Source organism: Thamnophis elegans, chromosome 2 (assembly GCF_009769535.1).
Source record: "Thamnophis elegans isolate rThaEle1 chromosome 2, rThaEle1.pri, whole genome shotgun sequence".
NCBI lineage: Eukaryota > Metazoa > Chordata > Lepidosauria > Squamata > Colubridae > Thamnophis > Thamnophis elegans.
In genome coordinates, this window is record NC_045542.1 from 36925393 (window position 1) to 36949641 (window position 24249).

The 24249-nt window shown below is 43.1% G+C and overlaps 1 protein-coding gene across 1 annotated transcript; it reads right to left on the reverse strand.

Moving 5' to 3' along the window:
* Nucleotides 1–4568: 4568 nt before the first annotated feature.
* LOC116504640 (serine/threonine-protein kinase/endoribonuclease IRE1-like) lies at nt 4569–22108 on the reverse strand (the record flags this gene model as incomplete). Its single annotated transcript, XM_032211793.1, is given in 15 exon segments — nt 4569–5644; nt 7305–7338; nt 7451–7574; nt 7938–8065; nt 8895–9042; nt 10319–10365; nt 10368–10517; nt 12107–12206; nt 14034–14223; nt 15797–15887; nt 16589–16850; nt 17772–17963; nt 19599–19717; nt 21410–21566; nt 22001–22108. Coding segments are annotated over 15 exon segments (2154 nt in total), but the record flags the coding sequence as incomplete, so codon positions are not given.
* Nucleotides 22109–24249: the final 2141 nt, after the last annotated feature.

The following is a 24249-nucleotide window of genomic DNA, read 5'->3' on the forward strand; positions in this document are numbered from 1 at the left end:
GGGGGGTTAGGTTTAGGATTAGGGGTTAATTTTAGCTTTAGCGTTCGCAGCGTGCTTTTTTCGTCGCGCTGTGATGACGTCAGCTACACGGTTTCGTCGAGCGCGCTTTAGTCGAACGCGGTTTTGTGGTGGAACCGCCCATCTGGATGCTGCAATAGTTTTAAGGGTGAAAAACAGCCATAAGTCACTGTTCAGTGCCACTGTGACTTTGAATGGTCACCAAATGAACTGTTGTAAGTCGAGGACTACCTATATACATCCAGATTTGTCTTTACATTTAAAAAAAAAAATTGTTACCGGTTCTGTGATTGTGGCTTGGTGAGCCTGGCAGGGGAAGGATACTGCAAAATCCTCATTCCCACACCACCATAGGTGAAATCCAGCAGGTTCTGACAGGTTCAGGAGAACCAGTAACGGAAATTTTGAGTAGTTCAGAAAACCAGTAAATACCATCTCTGACTGGCCCCAGAGTGGGGTGGGAATGGAGAGTTTGCAGCATCCTTCCCCTACCACGCCCACCAAGCCACAACCACAGAACCGGTAATAAAAAAAATTGAATTTCAACACTGCTCCCCACCCCACTAACCTGCTTCCCAGCTCTGTTCTCCTGTGCAGGGCAACAAAAGAAGACCCAGGCTGGGAGGATGCAATAGACCCACCATGCCCATCAACTGGGAGGCAGCGGGGGTGGCGCCAACCTATTTGCCGGTTCCCTGAACTACTCAAAATTTCTGCTACCGGTTCTCCAAAACCGGCTGAATACCACCTCTGGTTCAAACCCTCCCCTGGGAAGATACCAGGACCCTTTAGATAATTGCATATGGTACATAAGATCCTGGCCCTGAAATTTGCAGGGAAGGATTTCATTATACGGAGGCAATCCGAATGGTATACATATAGTCCAGATTCTCTTCAGCTCTCGGAGCAGAGAGATCCAAAAGTTACATCCGCCTTCATTGACAAGGTTTTGTCTGAGTCTCCCCATCCACTTCTGAGGAGGTGGGGAAGGGAGTTCTAAGAGGGAGGAGGGAAGTCATGTCTCACACAGCCCTAAGGCCAGTTTCAGGCAGGTCTTGGGAAACAGAAGAGATGACCAGCTGTTCCATGGGAAATAGCATTGGCTGTGCAAATCCCCCCTCCCCAAAAAAAAGATGCATCAAAGAAACGGTTGGAAGGGAGGAGGAAAGAACAGAGACTGAAGTTTTGACTTTTGCTGGCAGGGGTCTTATTTTTCTTCTCCCCCATCCTCAGGGGACCTAAGTCAATCAAGCAGGTGAGAGGTGGGACCAAAAGTTGTGTGGCAGTCACAGGTAGTCCACGACTTAAAATTGTGCCAAAAATTTCCGTTGCTAAGCAAGGTTGTTGAGTTTTGCCCCATGTTACAACCTTCCTTGCTACAGTTGTTAAGTGAATCACTGCAGTTCAGTTTGTAACATGGTGGTTAAGTAAATCTGGTTTCCCATTGATTTTGCTTGTCAGAAGGTCGCAAAATGTGATCACATGACCCCAGGAAGCTGCAACCTTCATAAATTTAAGCCAGTTGCCAAGCATCCAAGTTTGGTCACATGACCAGGTTAGTGCAATGTGGGAAAAACAGTCATAAATCACTTTTTTTCGGTATCATTGTAACTTTGAATGGTCACTGGATGTTTTTAACTTGAAGACTATATTTAATTTTATCAGTTCAGTTGGAAGTCCAATGGGTGGGTCAGGGTGTGTTCGTTCATGTGCCAAACCAAAGTGTTAATAAGAAAGTGCACAGGCCCATCTAACTCCTAGGAATGTCTGGCTTGTTATAGCGATAGCAGTAGCACTTAGACTTATATACCGCTTCACAGTGCCTTACAGCCCTCTCTAAGTGGTTTACAGAGTCAGCATTTTGCCCCCAACAATCTGGGTCATTTTACCCACCTCGGAAGGATGGAAGGCTGAGTCAACCTTGAGCCTAGTGAGATTTGAACTGCCAAATTGCATGCTCTGGAGTGGGGATTTTGCAGTATCCTTCCCCTGCAACACCCACCAAGTCACGCCACACCCACAGAACCGATAGTACATTTTTTGAACCTAGTGAAAGTGGGAGGGGGGCAGGGGGGAATATTGCAAGGACCTCGTGGGAGAGGGCAAAGGTCTTGAACTTTACTCCTACCACATGGACCCTCTCCCACTCACCACATGGTCTTCTCCCAACAGCCAAATCCTCCCCCCCCCCCCGTTCCTTCTTCAGCTGTTGGAAGAAGCCTTTGCAGCGCATGCTCCCTTCTCTTTGACAGCTGCCTGGTTTCCAATGGGAGGAAGGGAAGAAATCCATGCGTTTTTCCTCCCTAATGCATGCATTTCTCCCCCTACCATTGGAAACTTAGACAGCTGTCAAAGAGAAGGGAGTGTGTGTTGCATGGGCTTCTCCCAACATCCGAATCCTCTCCTCCTATTCCTTCTTCGGCTGTTGGAAGAAGCCCATGCAGCACACACACCCTTCTCTTTGACAGCCATCTGGTTTCCAATGGGGGGGGGAGAGAAATCCATGTGTTTTTCCTCCCTCTCTAACGCATGAATTTCTCCCCCCTCATTGGAAATCAGGTGGCTGATAAAGAGAAGGAAGTGTGTGCCACATGGCCTTCTCCCAAACGCCAAATCCTCCACTCCAGCAAAGGAAGTGGGTGAGCGGTGCGATCGAGCAGTGAGTGGGCAAGTGGGGGTAGCGAGCGGGAGGGGGCAGGCCAGGGGAGGGAGTGTTCTGGTATGGGGCCTCCGGAGCACCCGGTACGCAAATGCACGCTGGATTTCTGGATCTGGCGCACGTGTACAGGACCGGACCTTCTGAAACCCACCTCTGCTCCACTCACACAAGAAAAAGCTTGGGGGCTGAGTTTCACACTCCTTCAAGCTTCTCCGTGCCAAAAACTTTTGCAAAGGAGTGCAAGATCTCCTCCAAATTCTTTTGTTCACTTGCAGAAGGTTCTGGTGTGAAGAAGTGAAGTGTTTGGAGGTGCGGTCTTGCGCTTTAGACGCAACGAAGCTGCTTGATGCTTCAAAAGTGGATCAGGTGACCCGCGCAGGCAGCCTTGGTGAGTCAGCAAAGCTGAGCATGGTGCGCTTGTCCCACTCAGCCTCTGCTCTCATGTCTCCGTCTTTGGAGCACTGGGAACAGGCAGTTTGGTGGCTCGGCTGGACAGGGGAGAGGGGAATTGGGCCGCATAAGTGGCAGGCTGGCATGCAGGTGCATAACTCCACTTACGTGCAAGAGAAGAGAGCCCCCTCACAGAGCCTGATTTCAAATAGGCCACGGCCCAGTAGTATACACAGACAGAGAAAAACAACATAATTATTGGGTTATCCTCCTACCATTTGTTTCAATCTTGAACCTATGACTAATTCTGGTCAGGTCTTTTGTTTGCAAAGGCTACGTAGATAAGAATGTTTTCCATTTTTAGTAATATGGAGGTACTATAACAGTGTAGGGGGGAAAAAGGCTTCAAAGCTTCCATTCAGATGAAAAGGAAGTTGTGCACAGAAACTTGAAATAATGGAGAATATACAACTGTTTCAAAAATCTACTTTTATTCTTGATTTGTGTGAAGCTCTTATTCAGAAGAAATATAAAAGTCCTGTACAAATAGAACTACAAAAATATGATTTCAATTAAGTTAGGTAAAGATTATCATTATTTCAAACTTTGAAATCCTGTAATGTTTCTCTTTGGATATCTTACCTTAATATTCACTGTGTATCCTAAAACTAGTGGGGGGGGGGGATCCCTGTAATATAAAGCCCTAAATAAACAGGACAAAAAGACAAAGCAGAAACCAAGTCCCCATATTAATGCCCTATCACACCATTAGCCATTAATAATTTATGACTCACAACAAATACAGGAATGTAGATTAAAAACCTCCTCATCTTAAAAAAACATTTTTATCCAGATTGAACGAAAATGAACAAGCCAATGGAAAAGATGCTTTCTATGATTTTCCTTCTTCATGTTTATTTTTTTAATCAATTAGTACCCTGAAGAGGGCTTTGCTTTTATTAGAAAAAGAGCAATTTGGCATGTTTCACCTGTACCATTTTCATTGCGGTACTAACTTGTGATAAAAATTAAATAAATATAAATACACAAAATAAATATTTTGTAAAAGAGCATTACAAATAGGTCAACTTTGGAGCATGCTGTTGGGGATTCTTATTTGTTCTGCATGTATAAAAACTACACACCCTAGTTTTAAAGATACTGGAAAGGAAAACGGCGTCCTTCAGCATGGGAAGCAGATCCATCCATTGAGCTTCCCACAAGAGTCTGTGCATAAAGAAAACTGGTTTGAATGAACTAACAGGTTCCCCAGTAACTATTTGCCTGGTTTCCCGATACTTCTTAAAGGGTAATTTATACCCAAATCTTTTTTCTCCCTACTAACTGTTCATTTGGGTGAACATCTTACAGTGCAATCTTATACTTGACTATTCGGAAACAAGCCCCACTGAATTCAGGAGCACTCCCAGAAAGAGTACTGAGTTACCGTCTTAATCTGACAAACAAAATAAAGCACTTTTGTCAATTCTTACATTTCAATTACACAGCTAACTACTCACATTCTTGAAAAGAAACCTGAAATAGCATTGGAATAATAATTTTCTCCAGGTATGTAGAGTTTAACGCTATGATTCCATATCTGCAAGCTGGTAGCGCTGCACAGAAGTTGCACACGATTGTGATTTTAAGGACAAGCTGAGATCTGCGCAAATGTATTTGGAGACAGAGACAGGGACAGTGGCGAGGGAGGGGGCACATGTCTGTATTGCATCATGCATGTTTGATCTACCCCACCCCCCTGCCCTTTCCAAATTATTTCCTATCTGCTTCAAGTACATAAGCTGGCAGTGGTACAGAGACAGCATGCTACAGTTAAGAGGATTCTCTTCCTGAGATCCAAAAGGTGCTTGGCAATGTTATCGTTTTAACCCTTAAAAAAAAACACCATTCTGTGCAGTAGAAAGGCCTGAATGCCAGTATTAGAAGACCCTACAGGACAGGGTTCTCTTTGAAACCACAAGTGAGATGGGGAAAATACCCCGCCTCATTTTTCTTCCCAATTGGGAACTCCTCTGGATTGTTCCTGCTTTAGAAACCTGAGTCCTGGTACTGTCCCATCTCCCTTCCATTCGAATTCAACCTGGAATTTTCTTCCTGAGTCACAGCAGGCAGAGTACAAGGCACGTTTGAGACGTCTGGGTCTCAAAAGAGTTTGCTTTGGTTTTGGTTCACCCTTTTGCAGTTCTGTCAAGTCACCCTGCTAAGGCAGGCCGAATGCCTCGGCCCTGTAATGTGCAAGACAACTCCAACTGTCAAACAGCATCTCCCAGAGACATCTTCCTGGCCGAGTTCTGCATGTAATAAGGCTGGAAGAGTCTTTCCAGGCAGCAGATGCGCATCGCGTTGTAAGTGTGCAGCAGGAGATGAGGAAAACGTGACGTAAAGTAGGCCACAAAATCATCTGGGACAGATCCCAGGGTCTCCTGGACCTCCGGCGGCAGTTCTCGATAGTGATGTTTCTGTAAGCAGAGGAAGAAAGGGGCAAGGGTAGGCATGGGCTCACTTAGGTTGATAAGAAATCCATATTTTAAAATTGTTGTCATTAGTCTGCCTGCACTATTATATCAAGCATTTTCATCAGATCAGGGTGTCCAAGATAAGAGAAACCTTTGACTTTCCATATATATATATAAAGAAACTCAGCTCTGCTTGATCTTTTATTGGAAAAACAAGCCTTTTTTGTCCACTGTCATTTTTATGGTCTAAATTAGATGTTTGCAGCTTCTATTTACCCTCCTAAGAAAAAGACCAATGTTTTCTCCATTGTCACAAACAACAGCATGGGAGAAAAAACTGGTCAGGAAACAATACAGGTAGTCCTTGATTTACGACCCTAATTGAACTTGGGATTATGGTCCTAAGTCATGGCGGTCATTAGGTGGATCACCATGTGACCATGGCCAATTCTATGATCTTTCTTGCAGTGTTTGCTAAGCAAATGTTATGAAGCAATGCGGCGGTCAATTAAGCATGTGTGTTTTTCCCTCATGGGTGTTTTTTGCTGAAAACTGGAAGTCAGGGACGGAAACTGCTCAAACTTGCCAAAAATCATGGTCAGGCGACTGCAGGATGCTGCAAATGAATGCAAAAGTAAGCTGGTTCCCAAGTGCAAAAATTAAATAAAGTGTTTGTGTGTCTGCAGCTGTTGGAACTTCAAAATCAGGTTGAAAGTAGCTCTGGAGAGGTCTGTTGTAACTTGGAATGGTTACTAAGTGACCAGTCATTAAGCGAGCACTACTTGTACTTCATCCTCTCCCCCTAGAGCTGCTGCTCACGGTCACTTCAGGGAATTGCCTTTTATACTGACATTCAATGTTGGAAGGTCTTTTAATCCAGCGCTCCCCCTCCTTTCTGGCTATGAGGACCAGTAGGGGGAAAGAATCCAGGAACAATTTGTATTTCAATAGAGCGGAGCTAAATAAATAAGCTGCAGAAGATTGATTAAAACCGGGGTCCCCAACCCCCAGCCTGCAGCTCAGTCTTGGGCTACGGCCTGTTGGGAACCAGACCATGGAAGAGGCGGGTGTGCAGCTCCATTTGCAAAATAAAGGGCACGCACCACTCACACAAATGGAGCTTTGTGTGGGCACTCGCCTGCTGATTCCACAGTCTGGTTCCCAACTGGACATGGCCCAGGACTGGGCTGAAGCCTGGAGGTTGAGGACCTTGGTTTAATTAATCAATCTCTTTATTTAGCTCCGCTCTATTCAAACTCAAATTCTAGAAATCCATGATCAGAATTGTTCCTGAATTTAACTGCATAGAACTGCAAAATTGCAATTGAAGTGAATGTGAGAGGGAAGCTGTGACAATGAATCAGCATCTCAGCATGACTCCCCATATTTAGAAGCCAGAGCGGAGGTGGGTTCCTACCAGTTTGGCCCAGTTCAGCCGAATAGGTAGTAACTCGGTGGCCTGGGTTGTTGGAACTGGTAGCGACCTAGGCCTGCCACACCCCGAACCGGTTTTCCTACGGCGGTGCCATCTTGATTTTTGGTTCTGCGCATGCGCAGAACAAATGTCACTGCAGAAATGTATTTCCCCCCTTTTTTTAACGTTTTGCGCATGCACAGACAATTTTAGATGCAAATCCACATGCGCCAACCCAGCAGTAATGCCGGCAGCAACCACCCCCAAGCCAGAGGCGCATCTGAGAAGCAATTAGCAATCCCAAAACACACATACCTGTTCCTCATTGCCGCAAGAGATCTCTTACTGAGCCCCTTTATAGGAGCGGAATTTCCGAAGGTCTGCAAAGAAACATTCACATCAAGGCTTTAGAACTAACTAGATTCTTGCTTTCGAGATGAGTAAAACAATATACAGTGGTTCTCTCTGAAAGTAAGGAAAATAAAGTTGAACCTGTCTGAAGCGGGACGGTTATGTGCTCTCTCCAGTCCATCTTCACCACAGCTCTTCCTGCTCTCTCCAGTTCCTTCACTATTGGACCATCTAGAGATTCTTTTTCTATCCGGTCACTCACATCCTGCAATTAATATATCAGACATTTAGAGCCCATCAAGTTTGGCTCCAGCTTACATGAGCTCCCACCTCAAAGCTTCCCCAATGGGCAGAAGAAGAAGATCCTGTGCTTGCTTCCACTATTTACCTGGGACTCCCACTATTTCCTGCTTAATGACCCATGCAACTTGAGTCAAGTGGGACTGTCGGGATTGTCATTGCTAAGCAATGTGTTCACATGACATCCAGTTTTTATGACCACATCACTTAGCCATGGTGATCCCCGGTCCCAATTTCTATTAAAATCTCTGTATTTCTGAGTATAACGTAGTTCATATTTATAAACATGCAGAGTTGAATAGTTTCACAGAAAAAAATCATGATCAACCTGGAAAAATTGAAGCTGCTTCTCTAAGCTCCAGAAAAAAGGGTGCTTCAGGACACAATTAGCCGAAGGTCGTTTCTGAGGATCCATATTTATCATTTGCTCTATCAAGTCACGTGCAACAATGTCCTCTGTGGGAAAAAATCGAAAACAATTGGAACTGAACGTTCAGAGCCTTTTTATAGAGCTAGTATTTTTCTCCCTTAGGAGACAGGAAGCCAAAATTTATAATCCCAGTGCCAGAAAGAGAGAGAGAGAGAGAGACAGAAGAGAGAGAGAGAGACAGAGACAGAGAGACAGAGGGAGGGGAGGGAGGGAGAGAGAGGGAGAGAGAGAGAGGGAGAGAGAGAGAGAGAGAAAGAAGAGAAAGACAGGAAGATGAAGAAAGATAAGAAAGAAAAAGAAAGAAAGAAGAAGAAAGAAAAGAAAGAAAGAAGAAAAGAAAGAAAGAAAGAAAAGAAAGAAAAGAAAAGAAAAGAAAAGAAAGAAAGAAGAAAAAAACAAGACAACACAAACACAATAGGTTCATTCCATGGCTGATCTGGATAACCTAGGATAGATCCTAATGGCATTGCCTATGTTTTGTTAACTGTCTGCAAGAGACGTTGATGGCACTGTGAGAGTTGTTTGGTCCGAATGCTACTATATTATTACCATGTTTTCCTGAAATATGACATATCCTCATAATACAGCCATGCAACATTTTTTTCTGGTAGGCAAAAATATAAGCCCCCCCGCATATAAGCCCCCTGGACAACCCCCCCACTCAGCCAGGCAGAGCACTGCTCACCAACCTAGCAGTATCCCGAAGGTGCAAGCCACGGGAACCTGGGGGGAGGCAAAGGTCACGCAACACAACCCATCAGTTTTCACATGTAGCCTAAACACCTGGGCTGGACATATGGAGGTATGCATGCCACAACATCATCATCACCAACAGCTGAATCCTAGCCTGCTTACCATGGATCTCTGGATTTAGGAAATCCAGACTGTATGCGCCCAGTAAAATGTTGGCTTGCCGCTGCAGGGATTTGCCAAATGGATGGTTTCCTTCTGATATCACGTAGTAGAAAACACAACCAGCAGAAAAAATATCCACTGTGTGGGTCTGCAAGAGAACCATTTTCAAAAAATATTACCATACAGCATCTTTAACAAGATTACAAGCCACTGAGGAGTTTTGGGGAGTTGGACAGCCTTAAAATCCAGTGAATGAATGAATGAATGAATGAATGTTGGCCATATTAAAGAAAGATAAATTTCTAAGGTATAAAAATATGAGAATTTCAACAGGATTGTTTATCGTGCCTTACTAAAATTCTAAAGCTAGTAGGGTTAAATATAATTTACAGAATTTGTGAATACAGAAGTTGTATTGCACAAGGCAAATCTTGCATTTAGCTGAATACGTAATAATAATAAAAATTAAATGTACACTAATTTCAAAATAATATATGATATTCTTGCGTTGGCAGTACATGTTGTTTGACACAAGGGGGCTTTCTCGGACGCTTTAGTTTTTATTCTTTTTTCCTAAATTCCTTTTCTAAGTGTGCGCCCTTATTTTTTGTTCAAAACACATCTGAAACATTCTCCTTCCTCAGCATTAAAACATACATTATTTTTCATCATGCAGCTCTAGATATGATACAACTCTACACAAAGGAAATAAATAGATTTAGTTTAAATCAAATCAAATCATAGTATGATGCTCTCTTAAATTGAAAGATTTATCTAATAATGTTAACAGTTCATCCTTGAATGCTGTATTAGGGATGAGAACAATTGCCTTTGATTTCAATGTATTAATTACTCTAAAATTGAAATCTATAGAGCCCAAGTGGATTTTGAAAGAGTTGAACTTTGAAAAAGGCATGAGAAGAAGCTGGAACTGTAAATACTATTTAAAAAATCTAGCAATTACAAACACTGTTTCTTCTCCACTGTTTATAGCATTTTGCTGAAACCCAAACAAGATCAGAGTGCTGATGACTTGACCCTCCCAATTGACCGAGAAGCAATGGAAACATTCCTTCTTGCCCCTTTTCTGTGTTCTTCACTCCAAAAGGAATTTCTGACTGAACTGCAAAATCCACACTTATCTAAGGAGAGCTAATCTAGTCTAGGACCTTATTACAGACTGACTTTATCCTAAAGAGGGATCAGATCTTTCTTTCTTGTTAGGAAGGAAAACTGTGTCCCAGAGCTTAAATACTTTCAAACTTCTGCAGGAGACCCTACCCTGCTTCTCACCTTCTTCATGTGAGAGAAAGGAAAAAGAGGCCATCACATAAATATGTGCCTTATTTCAAATCACCATTCAAGGAAACCCCAGGAAAAAAAAAAAGATTCAAAGCAAACGAAGCAAAATGCTTCTGACTTACCGGATTCTCTTTGCAGTCCTCGCTCAGAATCTCTGGAGCAATCCAACTTCGGTGCCTGGGACTCCAGACCGGCGGCTAAAACTGTGCCTGCCGACAGCAAGCTTCTTGCAGAGGCCAAAGTCGGAGATCATGGCTTTCACCTTGCCATGGGCGTTTCGGCATAGAGATGAGGATGTTGTGGGTTTCAGGTCTCTGTGGACTGAAAGGAAGGCATAAGGAAGACCCCGAATGAGAAAAGAGCCAACTTACTGCTTCAGAATGTGACTTATCTCAAAACCAGTCTGATTATAGACTTGAGTTACTCCCATATTAGTGATTTATAGCATCATCTGTTATCATCGTACTACTGTGGTATCACCATAAGAGATCCAAGCAGGAGTGAAATCCAATCCGGTTCGGTCGAACCGGCAGGATGATTGGCATCAGTTCTCCAAACTGTGTGGCAAAATCCCTGGTGGCCACGCCCACACCCACACCCACGCCCACCTATTTGCCCTGTTGCCGCTCATCTCTTCTGGCCACTCGACCCGCCACTCAATCCGAATGTTTCTTGCTCTGTTCACAGCAGCCTGTTTCCTTTAAGATAGACCCAGGGAAGGAGGGGGCCGGAGGGGGGGCAGCTCTGCTGTGAACAGAGGGAGAAACGTTCAAATTGTCTCTGCCACAGAATTCAACATAATGCAGCAAAGACAATCCAAACATCTCTCTCTCTGTTCACAGCAAAGCTGCTGCAGCCTGTCCCTTAAGATAGTCCCTGGGAGGGAGGGGGTCAGCAGGGAACCATAAAGTGAGCAGCAGCTCTGCTGTGAATGAACCAGTGGTGGGTTGCAGGCGGTACGTCCCGGTACAGGCCTACTGGTGCCTGCCGGGAGCACCGGGTACTGTTCCAGTACGGCACTCTGGAGGGCCCCACCCACCCTCCTTACCTGTATTTGAGCTCTTTGGCGCTTCCCTGCATGTAGCGTACGCCGCTACGCAACGCTCCGCCGAGCAGCTGGAGCATCACGGAGGCATCGTGAAGCATCGCAGGAGGTAAGGATGTATGCGCGTGCTGCACATGTTCATGTGGTGGATGCCGGGGCCCCCTTGCACTGTACCGGTTGCAACGGGATCCAGAACCCACCACCGACTCATACACACATTTTTTCTACCGGATTCTGTGGGTGTGGCTTGGTGGTGGGTGTATGTGACTGAGTGGCCGTGACCATGAGTGACATCAAGTTGGCCACACCCACTCAGTCACAGACCCCGCCCCAAGCCACATCCACAGAACTGGTAGTAAAAAAAATTGAATTTCACCACTGGTCCCAAGTATAGGTTTTATATTCTTATGATGATGGCTGGTTACAACAAGCCATTGTTGTAACGATATAAAGTCACTAATGCAGAAATGATCTTCTTTTAATAACATTCATTCTTTCCCATAGTCCTCTAGAGAAGAAAGTCAACCCCATACTTTATGGGGTACACAGCTCACCAAAAGAGATGTTCAGCTCTTTAATTTCTCCTCATTATTATGCTATGTTATTTATGTTAGTTATAATTCCTTAGATTTTTTTATCCCACCTTTGTTATGCTGACCTCTCATCAACTTTCAGCCAGATTTAGAATATTGCCATTATATAAAACAGTAATTCTGGCCTTAATTTGTTTGTTTTCCATCTCATAATCCAGACGCTCCCTCAGTTTTCCGGAAAATACTATCCTGCCACCCCAAACAAAGTCTCTAATTCTTCCCTCAAAAAATACAGCGGGAGAGCTGCCCATTAAAATAAAAGGGCTTCTTACCTATATTGAGAGAGTGAAGATAAGCCATGCCAGACATGGTCTGCTGTAAGAGAGTGATTGGCTGCAAGCCATGGTGACCAAAGTCCTTCTGTTCCACATACTAAAATCACACATACACAAAATCAGAACAAGATTAATGTTGCCATGCTCTGTAGTCTCCCTAGAAAGCAGGACCAAGCAGCAATTTGTTTCTAGATAACATGCATGTGCAGGAGAGCCGCCAAGGTGCTTTTCCAAAAGGCAACTGGACTTTCTTGTTGTTTTTTTCCCTTGAAAACATTTCACTTCTCATCCAAGAACTGAACCATTCGGTCAGAACTAAAAAAGCTTCTCAGATGAAAAGGAAGAGGATGAGAAGGTCTTTTCAAGGAAAAAAAAACAAAGAAAATTCAATTGCCTTTTGGAAAAGCACCTTCGGGGCAACTATGACCTGATGGTTGAGAATCTTCATAGACTTCTGTAGGAGAGGTAACCAAATGACCATCTGGTGTTTGGGACTACAATTCCCATGAAGTGTGTAGAAATAGCAATAGCACTTAGACTTATATACCGCTTCACAGTGCTTTTACAGCCCTCTCTAAGCGGTTTACAGAGTCAGCAATTGCCCCCCAACAATCTGGGTCACCATTTACCCACCTCGGAAGGATGGAAGGCTGAGTCAACCTTGAGCCTGGTGAGATTCCAATTGTCAAATTGCAGGCAGCCGGAAGGCAGCAGAAGAAGCCTGCAGTACTGCACTCTAACCACTGCACCGGCTCTTTCTGGGTGTAACCCAGAAAGTAGCAGTCAAATTGGGAATGAATGGGTGTAAACCAGTTGGGCCTTGCTTTGAAACATTTGGGTATGAAAAATCAAGGTACAGAGCCTTGTAATTGGAAGGAGGCAAGAACAGAATAAGCAAGATCCTTTTGTGGAGCTGGAAATTCAGGGATCCCACCAGATAACGGCAGCTTGGTCATAGAGAGATGCCCAAAGGGAGACAGGAGAGGAAAGCAGGAGTAGATCAGCCTGGAGGCACTGGGCAAGGGAAGAAGAGGTAGCCTAAGGAAACAAGGCAGCTGGGAATTTTTAAGGAAGACTTTAAGGAAGAGGAGATACAAAGTTTACTTGAGAGCAAGAGAGATAAGAGGCAAAGCCTTCACATTAAAGGAGAGCCAGAAAGATCCTGGTGAATGAAATGCAAAGGGGGGAAAAGCCCAGAACTGTATCTGCTACCTATAGATACCGGAGGAAGAGAGAGCTTGGGGGTGCAATGGGATTTGTTTTGGTTGGCACACTCAGTCAATGTCCCAAAGGTGCTTTTTTTCAAAAGGCAGCTGAACTTCCTTTGTTTTTCCCTTGAAGATGTTTCACTTCTCATCCAAGAAGCTTCTTCAGTTCGGAGTTCTTGGATAAGAACAAACGTCTTCAAGGAAAAAGAAGTCCAGTTGCCTCTCGAGAAGGCACTTTTGGGACAACCATGATCATGGATGACTGAGAGTCTCCACAGACATTCAGCCAATGGGGAGAAGAAGCTGATGAGTGTCACCAGCAGACTGGGTTTGAACCCGAAAGCAAAGGGGAGGATCAAAATGTTTTTATGCGGTGAATTTTAATGTCATAAATTGCCTGTGTGTGAGTTGGTCAGCCATAAAAATTTGTTCATACCATGTTTCCCTGAAAATGACAGGGTCTTATTTTCTTTTGACTCCTGAAATAAGCACTTGGCCTTATTTTCAGGGAGGACTTATTAGTTTTGAGGCGCAGGAGGCGGCGAGCGGGATCACCTCATGGCTGCTGCTGTGTTGAAATTTTTTCAGGGAGGGCTTATTTTCGTAGGGCGGGCTTATTTTAGCACATGCGCTCAAAAGCCTGATTGGGCTTATTATTCAGGGAGGTCTTATTTTGGGGGGGGAAAGGGTAATAATGATATATAATTTAGGTTTACCTCCTGTAAGGTGGCAGCACAGAGTTCCAGAGCAATGTACTGGAACTGACGGTCCCTCTCTGTGCAGAAGTAGCGGATTACATTCGGGTGTTCATCAGATTCACGCAGAAGCTGGACCTCCCGATCAGCAAAGCTGAAACATTCAGGGAGAATTCTCTTCACAGCGACATCTCTGTTGTCAAAGGTGCCCCTAGAAAAATCCCAACGTACAAGGGGGCAATGACTTAGCATTTATCCATACAGTTGGCTGGGATTTCACCTCTAATGCGGCATTAAAAAGCTTACAACAGTATTTCAAGAGATTTTTAATCTGGTTTAGAAAGAATACTCTAGGCTGGGGATACATTTATTGCAGGGGTGGGGTCTTTATAGTATTGCAAGGAGGACTCTATCAGAGAGTACTTTATTTTTCTAACTGGAAAATAAAAAGTGACATGGGTAGCACATGAGAGTTGCACTGTGCAAAGTTCCTAGTATAAAGTCACAACGTAAAACTTTTCCTTGGTCTCTGGAAGAACCTTTCTGCTAAGGAAGCATGATGGGAAAGGCAACGCAACAACTCTCAGGGCTACAATAAACTGGCAGTGATGCCACCTGAGTCCCTCATAAGATTGAATAAACAGAAAAGGCAGATTACATCATCCACATATAATTTCACTGCATCCCTAAAAGGCACAGAAGATCAGAGCAACTGTGTGCATTTAAGCAACACTTTTCAAGTATCTGAAGGGGCATTATGAAAAAAGATCAGGACCCATGTACCATCATTCATTCCAGAATATACAAAATAGAACAATAGAGGCAGATTCTGACTGAACATTAGGAAAAGTAGCCGTGGGATCAGTAACCCAGAAAAGTGATGCTTGACAGGGTCTCTTCAGGTGGAAGCTACTTAGCCATGCTTTAAGTTTTTAAACTGAGCCATAGTTGATGGCCTAAAGCAGGGGTACCTAACCCTTAGGCTGCCCCCCCCCACTGGTCCGCAGCCCTCAGAACCAGGCCCACAAGCAAGCGAAGCCCCATCTGCACACGCACAAGATCCAGGTAACATGTGAAACCGAGCCCTCTCCCCAGACCGTGGGAAAACAGTCCTTCACATAACTGGTCCCTGGTGCCCAAAGGTTGGGGTGGGGAAGGGTGCTGGCCTAAAGGATTTTGTTCTTACAATTAGTAAAAAAGATCAACATGGATTTTATAGTATGAAGGGCCACTTAAGAAAGGCTGGTATCTCTCAACAATATACAGGTAGTCCTTGACTTATGACAGTGGAGCCTGGAATTTGTTACAAGTCATTGGAGTTGTAAGTCGAGGTACCATATGAGCAGACTTGATTTTACTACTATTTTTACAATGGTTCTAAGCGAATCACCATGGTTGTTAAGTGAAATATGCGGTTCTTAAGTGAATAATGTGATGGTTAAGTAAATCCAGCGTATTGGCATTGCTGGAAAATGGCAAAAAACCATAGCAAATTGTGATCACATGACTGCGGAAGGCTACGATTGATCTTAATTGGGAAATTGACGCAAAACGCAATCACATGACTACAGGACAGGGCCGTTGTAACTTTGAGGGTGGGTCATAAGTAAATTCTCTTAAAATCTGTCATAACTTCAAAACAGTCATTAAATGACCGGTCATAAGTTCAGGACTACCTGTACAGAACTGCAGAGACATCTGTCTGGTTACATTAATTTGTTACAAATGGATCAATGAAATGCTAGATTATGAAATATATCCTGAAAATATGTCTTTTGCTTTACCTATAAACAATGGTGCCCTCGGCTCCATGCCCAAGGACGTCCTTCGGATGGAATGAAATCTTTCCAACCACAATGGTGCCTGAGTTTCCATCTGGGAAGCCACGAAAGAAACAGGAAGAAAAAGAACCACACGTTTACATTTTTTCAGTAGCTGTTTAAAGTATCAATTGCAAAAGTCAAGATAAAGGTTTTAAAAGGAATTAAGAAGTTCAATACTTCAAAGATGACAATGGCAGTTCAAATATACTAAAACAAGCAAACACTAAAGTGGTATCAACAAGGTATAAGGGCAGCTCATGGACCTAAGATTTTGTTAACTTGCCATGTTGCAATGTAACTTCCTGAACCCTGATTTAGTCTAGAGGTGTTGGATTTCAGTTCCCGTGATGCCTAATCCGCATGGCTTTTAGGCATGTTGCTAACAATTATTGGGACTGAAATTCAATCCAGAAAGGATCCAGATAAAAAAGGTTGCTGATGAATCACTTTTCCAACCCTTCACCTGAAGATAGCAGATCCTGAAATGTTCCTATAAGGATGAGAAACATTGAACGACAGAGGATCTGTGCTACAGAAAACTCTTTACACACACTGGTTCAGTGGGCAATTGTATGAGGTTTTCATTAGTGCTTAAACATTGGATTAGATCACATTTATACAAACCTGAATTTTAAAAAAATATCACAGATACGGTGGCCAAAGCCCACAAATCTGACCTGATGGGAAATATCATTAATCCTAACCCCACTGGGGGGAGGGGGGAGAAATATATACTTAGTCAGGTTTTAGCACCTCCTTCAGGTTCGGTGGAAAGGCAGCTTCCAACGTCAGAGGCAGAGAGGTTGGAGTAGGCAGAGTGGTTTGACGTCTTTGGCGACATATTTGGTGAGCTGGTGGCTGAGCCATCTTGCCTGGCACAAGGACCCTCCAGAGTTTCTGCCTCAGGAGGAAGGTCTATGGGGGGTCTGAAAGGCTGCTGCTTCAACAACTGCAGCTTCTCTTCGATCTGTTTCTGGAATTGCTGGTGCTGGCGCTGCTGCTGATGGTGCATGCTCTTACAAGAATAAAAAATAAATAATAGTCATCTTAAGCAACAGGAATGAGTTGGAATGATCCCATAAAGCCCACTCTTTCCTTAAACCCTTTCAATTATGCTTTCAATTTCCTACGTAGTTAATTCTGGGAACCGGAATACCAAGAGGTATTGGTTGAGGAAAGCTTCTGAAAAGACTTAAAAATATCACATTCATTGAGAGGGGAGGGTATACTATATAAGGCAGGGGTGTCAAACTCAAGGCCCAGGGGGCCGGATCCGGCCCACGGGGTGCTTAGTTCTGGCCCCTGGGGGCTACCCTGGAAACAGAGAAGGACCGGCCTATGGTGCCTCTGCCAGTGAAAATGGAGCTCGCGAGGGCTGCAGGCACCCCTCCCAAGCTCCGTTTTTTACTGGCAGGAGGCCATTGCAGCTGAAAACTAAGCTCGGGAGGGAGCCCATTTTTGCTGGTAGAGTGCTCAGGCAACCACAGGCGCCCCTGACATGAGTGATATTGAGCTGGCCACGACCCCACCCCCCTCGAGATTAAACACAACCTTGATGCCACCCTCAATGAAACCCATTTTGACATCCCTGATGTAAGGGTTAACTATATCATTGTTAGATTTAATTTTCACACCACAGTGCCCAACTGCGCAGAAGGTTGATTTCATATGTTTTTACTGATGTAGAAAAATAAAAAATAAGAGTTTATTATTTTTACAAGATTATTTATTTTACTTTTCACATAGAAAGCAGAAATTGAGTGACCTGGGATGCCTAAAAGGTTCCTTGTCAAAAAAAAACCTAAGCATGTCTATACCCCCTTATCCATGCCCAACCATTCACTATTGTTATATTATTAAGACATCCCTGGCTCAAGAGTTCATAGAATATAATTTGAGCGTGAATATTGCTTTAAAACGGTGGATACACACATACCATGGGATAGGTGATAACAAAGGCTACCCAGCCAACAAGCAGGAAAGTGCTCAAGAGAACGGTGGCAAAATTCTTCAAGATGGAATCAACCGGAGCCTCTTGTCGGGTTGTAGTTTGGCTGTTTGTCTCGGCAGCGTTCTCTGGAACAGGGCGTGGCAAATTCTCCTCAGGACTGCCAGCCATATTAATTGCCTGAGAAGCAAGAACAGCATCAATTTGAATGATCCCTTCTCTGCTATGACAGGTTTGTTTCTTAAACAATTAGAGAAAATACTGCAGAGATACAATTTTCAGCCTTCCTAAGAGGGAATGAAAACTGGCCCCATCAAAAATATACCATGTTTTCAAAGATCAGTTGACAGTTTCACATTTCAGATTTAGGGTGGGGGTGGGGGATTTAAATTCTAAATTCAATGTAGAAAGTAGGCAGCTCCTCCTAGGTGATCTGTTTCTTATGTCCTACATTCAAAGGTAAGCTACTAATATTTATTAATCAATATTGAACTCCTGCATAGAGGATCCTCAGTGAACTCTCATCAAGTGATCAGGCATGCTTAATTTATCTTCTGCAGGGCTCTTAACCTTTGAATATATATCTGAGGGTCCTTACCAGGTTACACAGGAAGCCCACCCACCCACACCCTTGGTCTTCTGTTCCTCTGCAAGACCTATAAAATCACTGATTCCAGCCAAGAGAGCTGCAAACTCTTCCTGTGCATGTCCTAACAAATGAAATGCAATGATTCCATTTTGAACGTGATGGTATTGTGTAGAAGAAGATATACCGTACTTTTTGGAGTATAAGACAACGCCCCCCCCCCCCAAGTGGTAGAAATGTTGGTGTATCTTATACACCGAATACGGCCAGTTTTGGCCTCCTGAAACCCTGCCCCGCACATCCGTTTTCAGCAAAAACGGGGCTCCCAGAGGATTTGGGAGGCCTCCAGAGTACTCCTGGGGACTGGAGAGAGCGAAAATAGCACTCCTGAAGGGTTTTGGGAGGCCAAAAATGGCCCCATTTTTTTTTGCAAACAACAGGGCGCTCAGAAGGCTTGGCAGGCCTGCAAAGTGCTCCTGGGGGCTGAAGAGAGCAAAAACAGGATGTGTGGAGGCCAAAAACTATTTTTTTTCTTGTTTTCTCTTCGAAATCTTGGTGCGTCTTATACTTTGGTGCATCTTATAGTCTGAAAAATATGGTAATTGGGAATTAGCTCCTTAGTGGCAAGGTAAGGGCAAAAGCATTTGAGGTAATCTGAGGAATGATGTTAGTCTTAAGGTCATCAACATAGTCTATTAACACACTCTTAAATGGGGAATGCATCATGCTGGAATCGATTGTTACATTACACATGGCATACTAAAATGTGTGTCAAAAAAACCCCTTCTGTTCACATCTGCTTTTAAGCAGGTTAATTTGAATGGTTAGGGTTTCTAACTGATCTCTAAGTAGGATTTTTAATTCTAGTTCTTTATTACTGATTTTAGATTGTTTTGTGGCATTTTGGAGATATTAATATTCATTTGGTATTTGTGTTTATTTTATTTTGCAAGTAAGCCAATTTGAAAAGGCTGTTTAGCCTTTAAGAATGACATAGCTCCTGAAAAAAAACCCATGAATAATATATTTGCTTGGGGAAATGTACTGACAATATTTGATGATTGAATCTATTTAAGAAAGACTGTTAAGGAAGCTCATCCTTTGATCTGCGAGAAATTGCATCTAAGATCTTTATTATACTGACTTCCATTTATGTACATTTATTTTATGCAAGTGGAATATTTTCTAGTAAATTTGTTAACTGGGTTTTTAAAAACAAACAAACAAACCTCTTCAAAAACTTTTTTGTCTGAATCTGCTGGGATCACATTTTCCTGACGTTTCGGCAGGTTGCTTGGAAATTTCTCCAGGATCCTGGTGGAGGCTGATAATGGGGTCTCATGATGCCCTTCAAATAGGAACATGGTTTCTGTTACTCCCAAAGGGGAAAAAAATGTCCACGAAACAGTTTCATACAGTATACTTTCATTTAAATAGCTCGAAAATATGGCAGCATGATCAAGAATACAAGAAAACAAGGAACAGTCCCAGTTAGATGATCAAAGGTTAATTTAACCCAGAATTCAATTTCCAATTTCCAATTTCTTCAGAGGTGAGTTCCCACTGGTTCAGACCAGTTCGGCTGAGTAGGTAGTAACTCGGCCTGCCACGCCCCCAAATCGGTTCTATCGTCGTCGGCGCCATCTTGATTTTCACTTCTGCACATGCGCAGAACAATCTTCATTGCAAAAATGTAACTTTTTTCCTTTTCTAACACTGTGTGCATGTGCAGACGTTTTTAGGTGCAAATGCGCACGCACGCAAAAAAAAATGCGCACCAAACCGGCAGTAATGCTAGCAGCAACCCACCCCTGAATTTCTTGGAATATTGCAAACAAGACAGGAAGCCAATAACTGTCCTTCCCTGTTATTGGTTCCCAAGGCTGGTTGTGTCTGAGGTGCCACTCAGCTATCATAGTAGCAGTCACCCATAGCAGGTTGCCTTCTTAGACTGGAATCTATACGGCTCCAGATGTTAGTTGTCATCCCTGCCCCAGAACTACTCCTCATTGGCTAGGCTGGCTGAGAATGCCTGGAGTTGTAGTTCCGCAAATATTCAGAGGCAAAAGTTCTTTTCACTAATCTGAGAGTTTATCCAACCTCACTTAAAAGAGGAAACATAACAGAATAACAGAGTTGGAAGGGACCTTGGAGGTCTTCTATTCCAAGCCCCTGCTCAGAAAGGAAACCCTATACCATTTTAGAGAAATGGTTGTCCAGTCTCTTCTTAAAAACCTCCAGTGTTGGAGCACCCACAATTTCTGAAGGCAAGCTGTTTTCACTGGTTTATTGTTCTGTCAAGCAATTTCTCCTTAGTTCTAAGTTGCTCTCTTCTTGATTAGTTTCTACCCATTGCTTCTTGTCCTGCCTTCGGGTACTTTGGGGAATAGTTTGACTCCCTCTTCTTTGTAGCAGCCCCTGAGATATTGGAACACTGATATCATGTCTCCCCTAGTTCTTTTCACTAAACTAAACAAACCCAATTCCTGCAACCGGTTTTGAATTCCACCTCTGTGGAATAGTTGCATATTCTATCCTTTTACATTAATACCCAGAATCGGAAACGAATCACATTGCTAGTTCATTAAAGCGAACGTTCTGGCTTTCAACTTACCGATAGCAAATGAACTCAACAAGTCAAGACCTCAGATGTAACTCTGGAGCATGCTTTTGTGCTTCATAATAATCTTATTATACTTAAAATGACTTTTTCCCTTCCAAGTTCCCCTTCCTGATATATATTTTGCAAAAGACAGAGAACTTTTTTTAAAAAAACTTTAAATTAAACCAATATAATATGGTAGAAATTGAATGGCTTCTATGAAACTGCTATTTTGTGCATTATGGTTAGTATATTCATAGAAAATATAATTTTATTATTTTTCCATCTCTTGTTTATTAAAAATCCATCAAAAAGGAAATGGAAACGCAGTTGGATTTACTTGGACAGTATGTTTCAAGAATCCACGGTAATACTTATTTTAATTTTCCATTTTGTTCACCAGAGGGCAGTATAATGTAGAAAAAACTTTTCAGTTACCTATTAAAAGCCAGTGGTTCCTCAGATAATGGAGTCCTTTCTTTGATTTAAATTCAGGCTGGAACCTTAGATCAGTACTTGGGGTGATCACACATTCTTCGATAGTGACTCCTTGTATTTTAGGGCCTTCTATCAGTGGAATGGGACTTCCCCGGGGCTAGAGAAAGAGAAAGGAACGACGACAAAAACGTGAAATCTTTAGGTACAGGAATAGAACATAAAACAAACTAAATTCTTCCATGGATTTAAACATTTCACACTTATGCACAGCTCTGTGGAATTCACATAGATTCCCCCTTTTTTGTTACTCAATTTGGGGATAGGCAGCTTATGCTTTTCAGAAATGTGGGATTGTAATTCACACAAGCCACTGCTATCAGTCATACTGGCAAAGATTCTTAAACATGGAGTCCAAAATATGAGCAAGCTTACATTGGGCTTAAGAAATCCAAGTATTTTTTCTTTAATTAAACCAAATAAAGGGAAATAAAAGAATGCATTAAATATACTGGGTGTACATACAAACTGTGGTGGAACAGACAAAGAAGCAGGAGATCTAATCTGTGGGTTACATCAGCCCTGCACACTTACCATAATAGCCACTCCTTCATGTACCATTGATGGCGAAGCGTATAAGCCGGTAGAGTATTTCCCTACATAAAGTGTTGGCCTAGAGGAAGAACATTGGGAATCAGGAAGAAAAAGTTAATCGTGCCATGCCTGTATTATCCAGCAGCCCCAACAGGTAAAGTGCCTGAGGCTTATGCAAATGTTTTACGTTAAGGAAGATTGCAAAAATAGGGAAACCACGAAGTAAATTTTCCCTTGAAATTGCCCTTGGAAAATAAATAGTAATGACAATATTATTGTGGATTCTCAAATAAAAGAAGGGACTGATTGAAGAATACTGTACAGGCAGTCCTTGACTTATGATCACAATTGGGATTTTTGTTTTTACTGCCACTGAAAATTTGAACAGTCACTAAATGAATGGTCATAAGTCAAGGACCTCCTGTATAGGTCCAGGGATCACATTGATAGCCCTAAGATTATTATTGCAGAAAGGCCATACAAAGGTATGCCAAGGGATGACGTAAATGCAGACTTGAACAATACACACACTCTCCTCTCCTTCTCCCTCTCTCCATTTTCAGTCATACATCATCCTCCGTGGATATTGCTCTCAATGTATTTATGCTTACTAGGCCACTATGAATTAATAAAAAAGGACAGATGAGAAAGAACAGGCAACTTTCCCCCCTGTTTCTGGGTAACAGTACCCACCTCTATCGGAAAATGATTAGACATTTTTTCAAGTGCCACAAAAGGGTGGTAACTAATTTTTTGTTGTATAGATTAACTATTGGCACAGCCTGGTTTTTCCTTGCACCAATGCCTGTGTTACATAGATACTTGTATATATGACTCACTGCATTAGGACCACTGGACCACTAGTGACCAACGCACCCAGCCATGATCATTAATGGCTGCCCTCAAACTATATTCTAGAGCAGGGGTGTCAAACACAGGACCTGTAGGCCACATCTGGCCCACGATGTGGTTGGATCTGGCACGTGGGGCCATCCTGGAAAATGTAAGGGGATGACTCTCGTCGCATCAGCCCAGTTTACCCAATGCAAAGAGGAAACATTGGGCCAGCGTGATTTTGACCCGGTCTACCCAATGCAAAGAGGAAACATGCCAGCAGTTTGGGGAGTGGCATCAAGCTGGCCACGCCCACCCAATCAACCACACCCACCCAGTCAGCCACTCCCACCCAGCCCCCTGAGGTCACCACAGCCCTAATGCGCCCCTTAATGAAATTAAGTTTGACACCCCTATCCTAGAGAGACATTCAGGCCTCAGGCAAAACAGCCCCTACCTAACCCTTTGCCTACATGTCACCACACCTGTCTGCATCTGCAGGGTTTTATTAAAACTGCGTAGGAGATATCCTCGCAACAGAAAGCAAACCTTGGATTTCTATTTGCATCTTTTGTGGCCCCTGTGCAGAAGCTTATTCTTGCTCTCGTTTTGGGGTTGGCGTTAACGTTGCCTGCTGAGTTTCTCATGAGCAAAAGTTAATAATTGCATCAGAAGAGGCATCTGGGGACCAGGATTTTTGAATTCTTTCAATGCAAAGTGCTCTTCATCCATAACCACAGACTAATACAAAAAGGCTGTTGGCAAGTACAGATGGTCATCAACTTATGACCACAATTGAGCCCAAAACTTCTGTTGTTAAGTGAAACAGCTGTTAAGTGAGTTTTGCCCCATTTTACGACCTTTCTTGCCACAGTTGTTAAGTGAATCATTGTGATGCTTAAGTTAATAACACAGTTGTTAAGTGAATCACTGTGACTGTTACATTAACATGGTTGTTAAGTGAATCACTGCCATTATGTTAATAACAGTTAAGTGAATCACTGCCATTGTTAACAACAGTGGTTAAGCGAATCACTGCCATTGTTACGTTAATAACAGTTGTTAAGTGAATCACTGCCATTGTTAAGTTAACAACACAGTTGTTAAGTGAATCACTGCCATTGATAAGTGAATAACCTGGTTGTTAAGTGAATCACTGCCATTGATAAGTGAATAACCTGGTTGTTAAGTGAATCACTGCCATTGATAAGTGAATAACCTGGTTGTTAAGTGAATCACTTCCATTGATAAGTGAATAACTCGGTTGTTAAGTGAATCTGGCTTCCCCAATGACTTTGCTTGTCAGAGGTCACACAAACTGATCACATGACCCTGCCATCGTCCTAAGTACATGCCAGTTGCCAAGCATTTCAATTTTGATCATGTGACCATGCTGTAACGGTTGTACGTGTGAA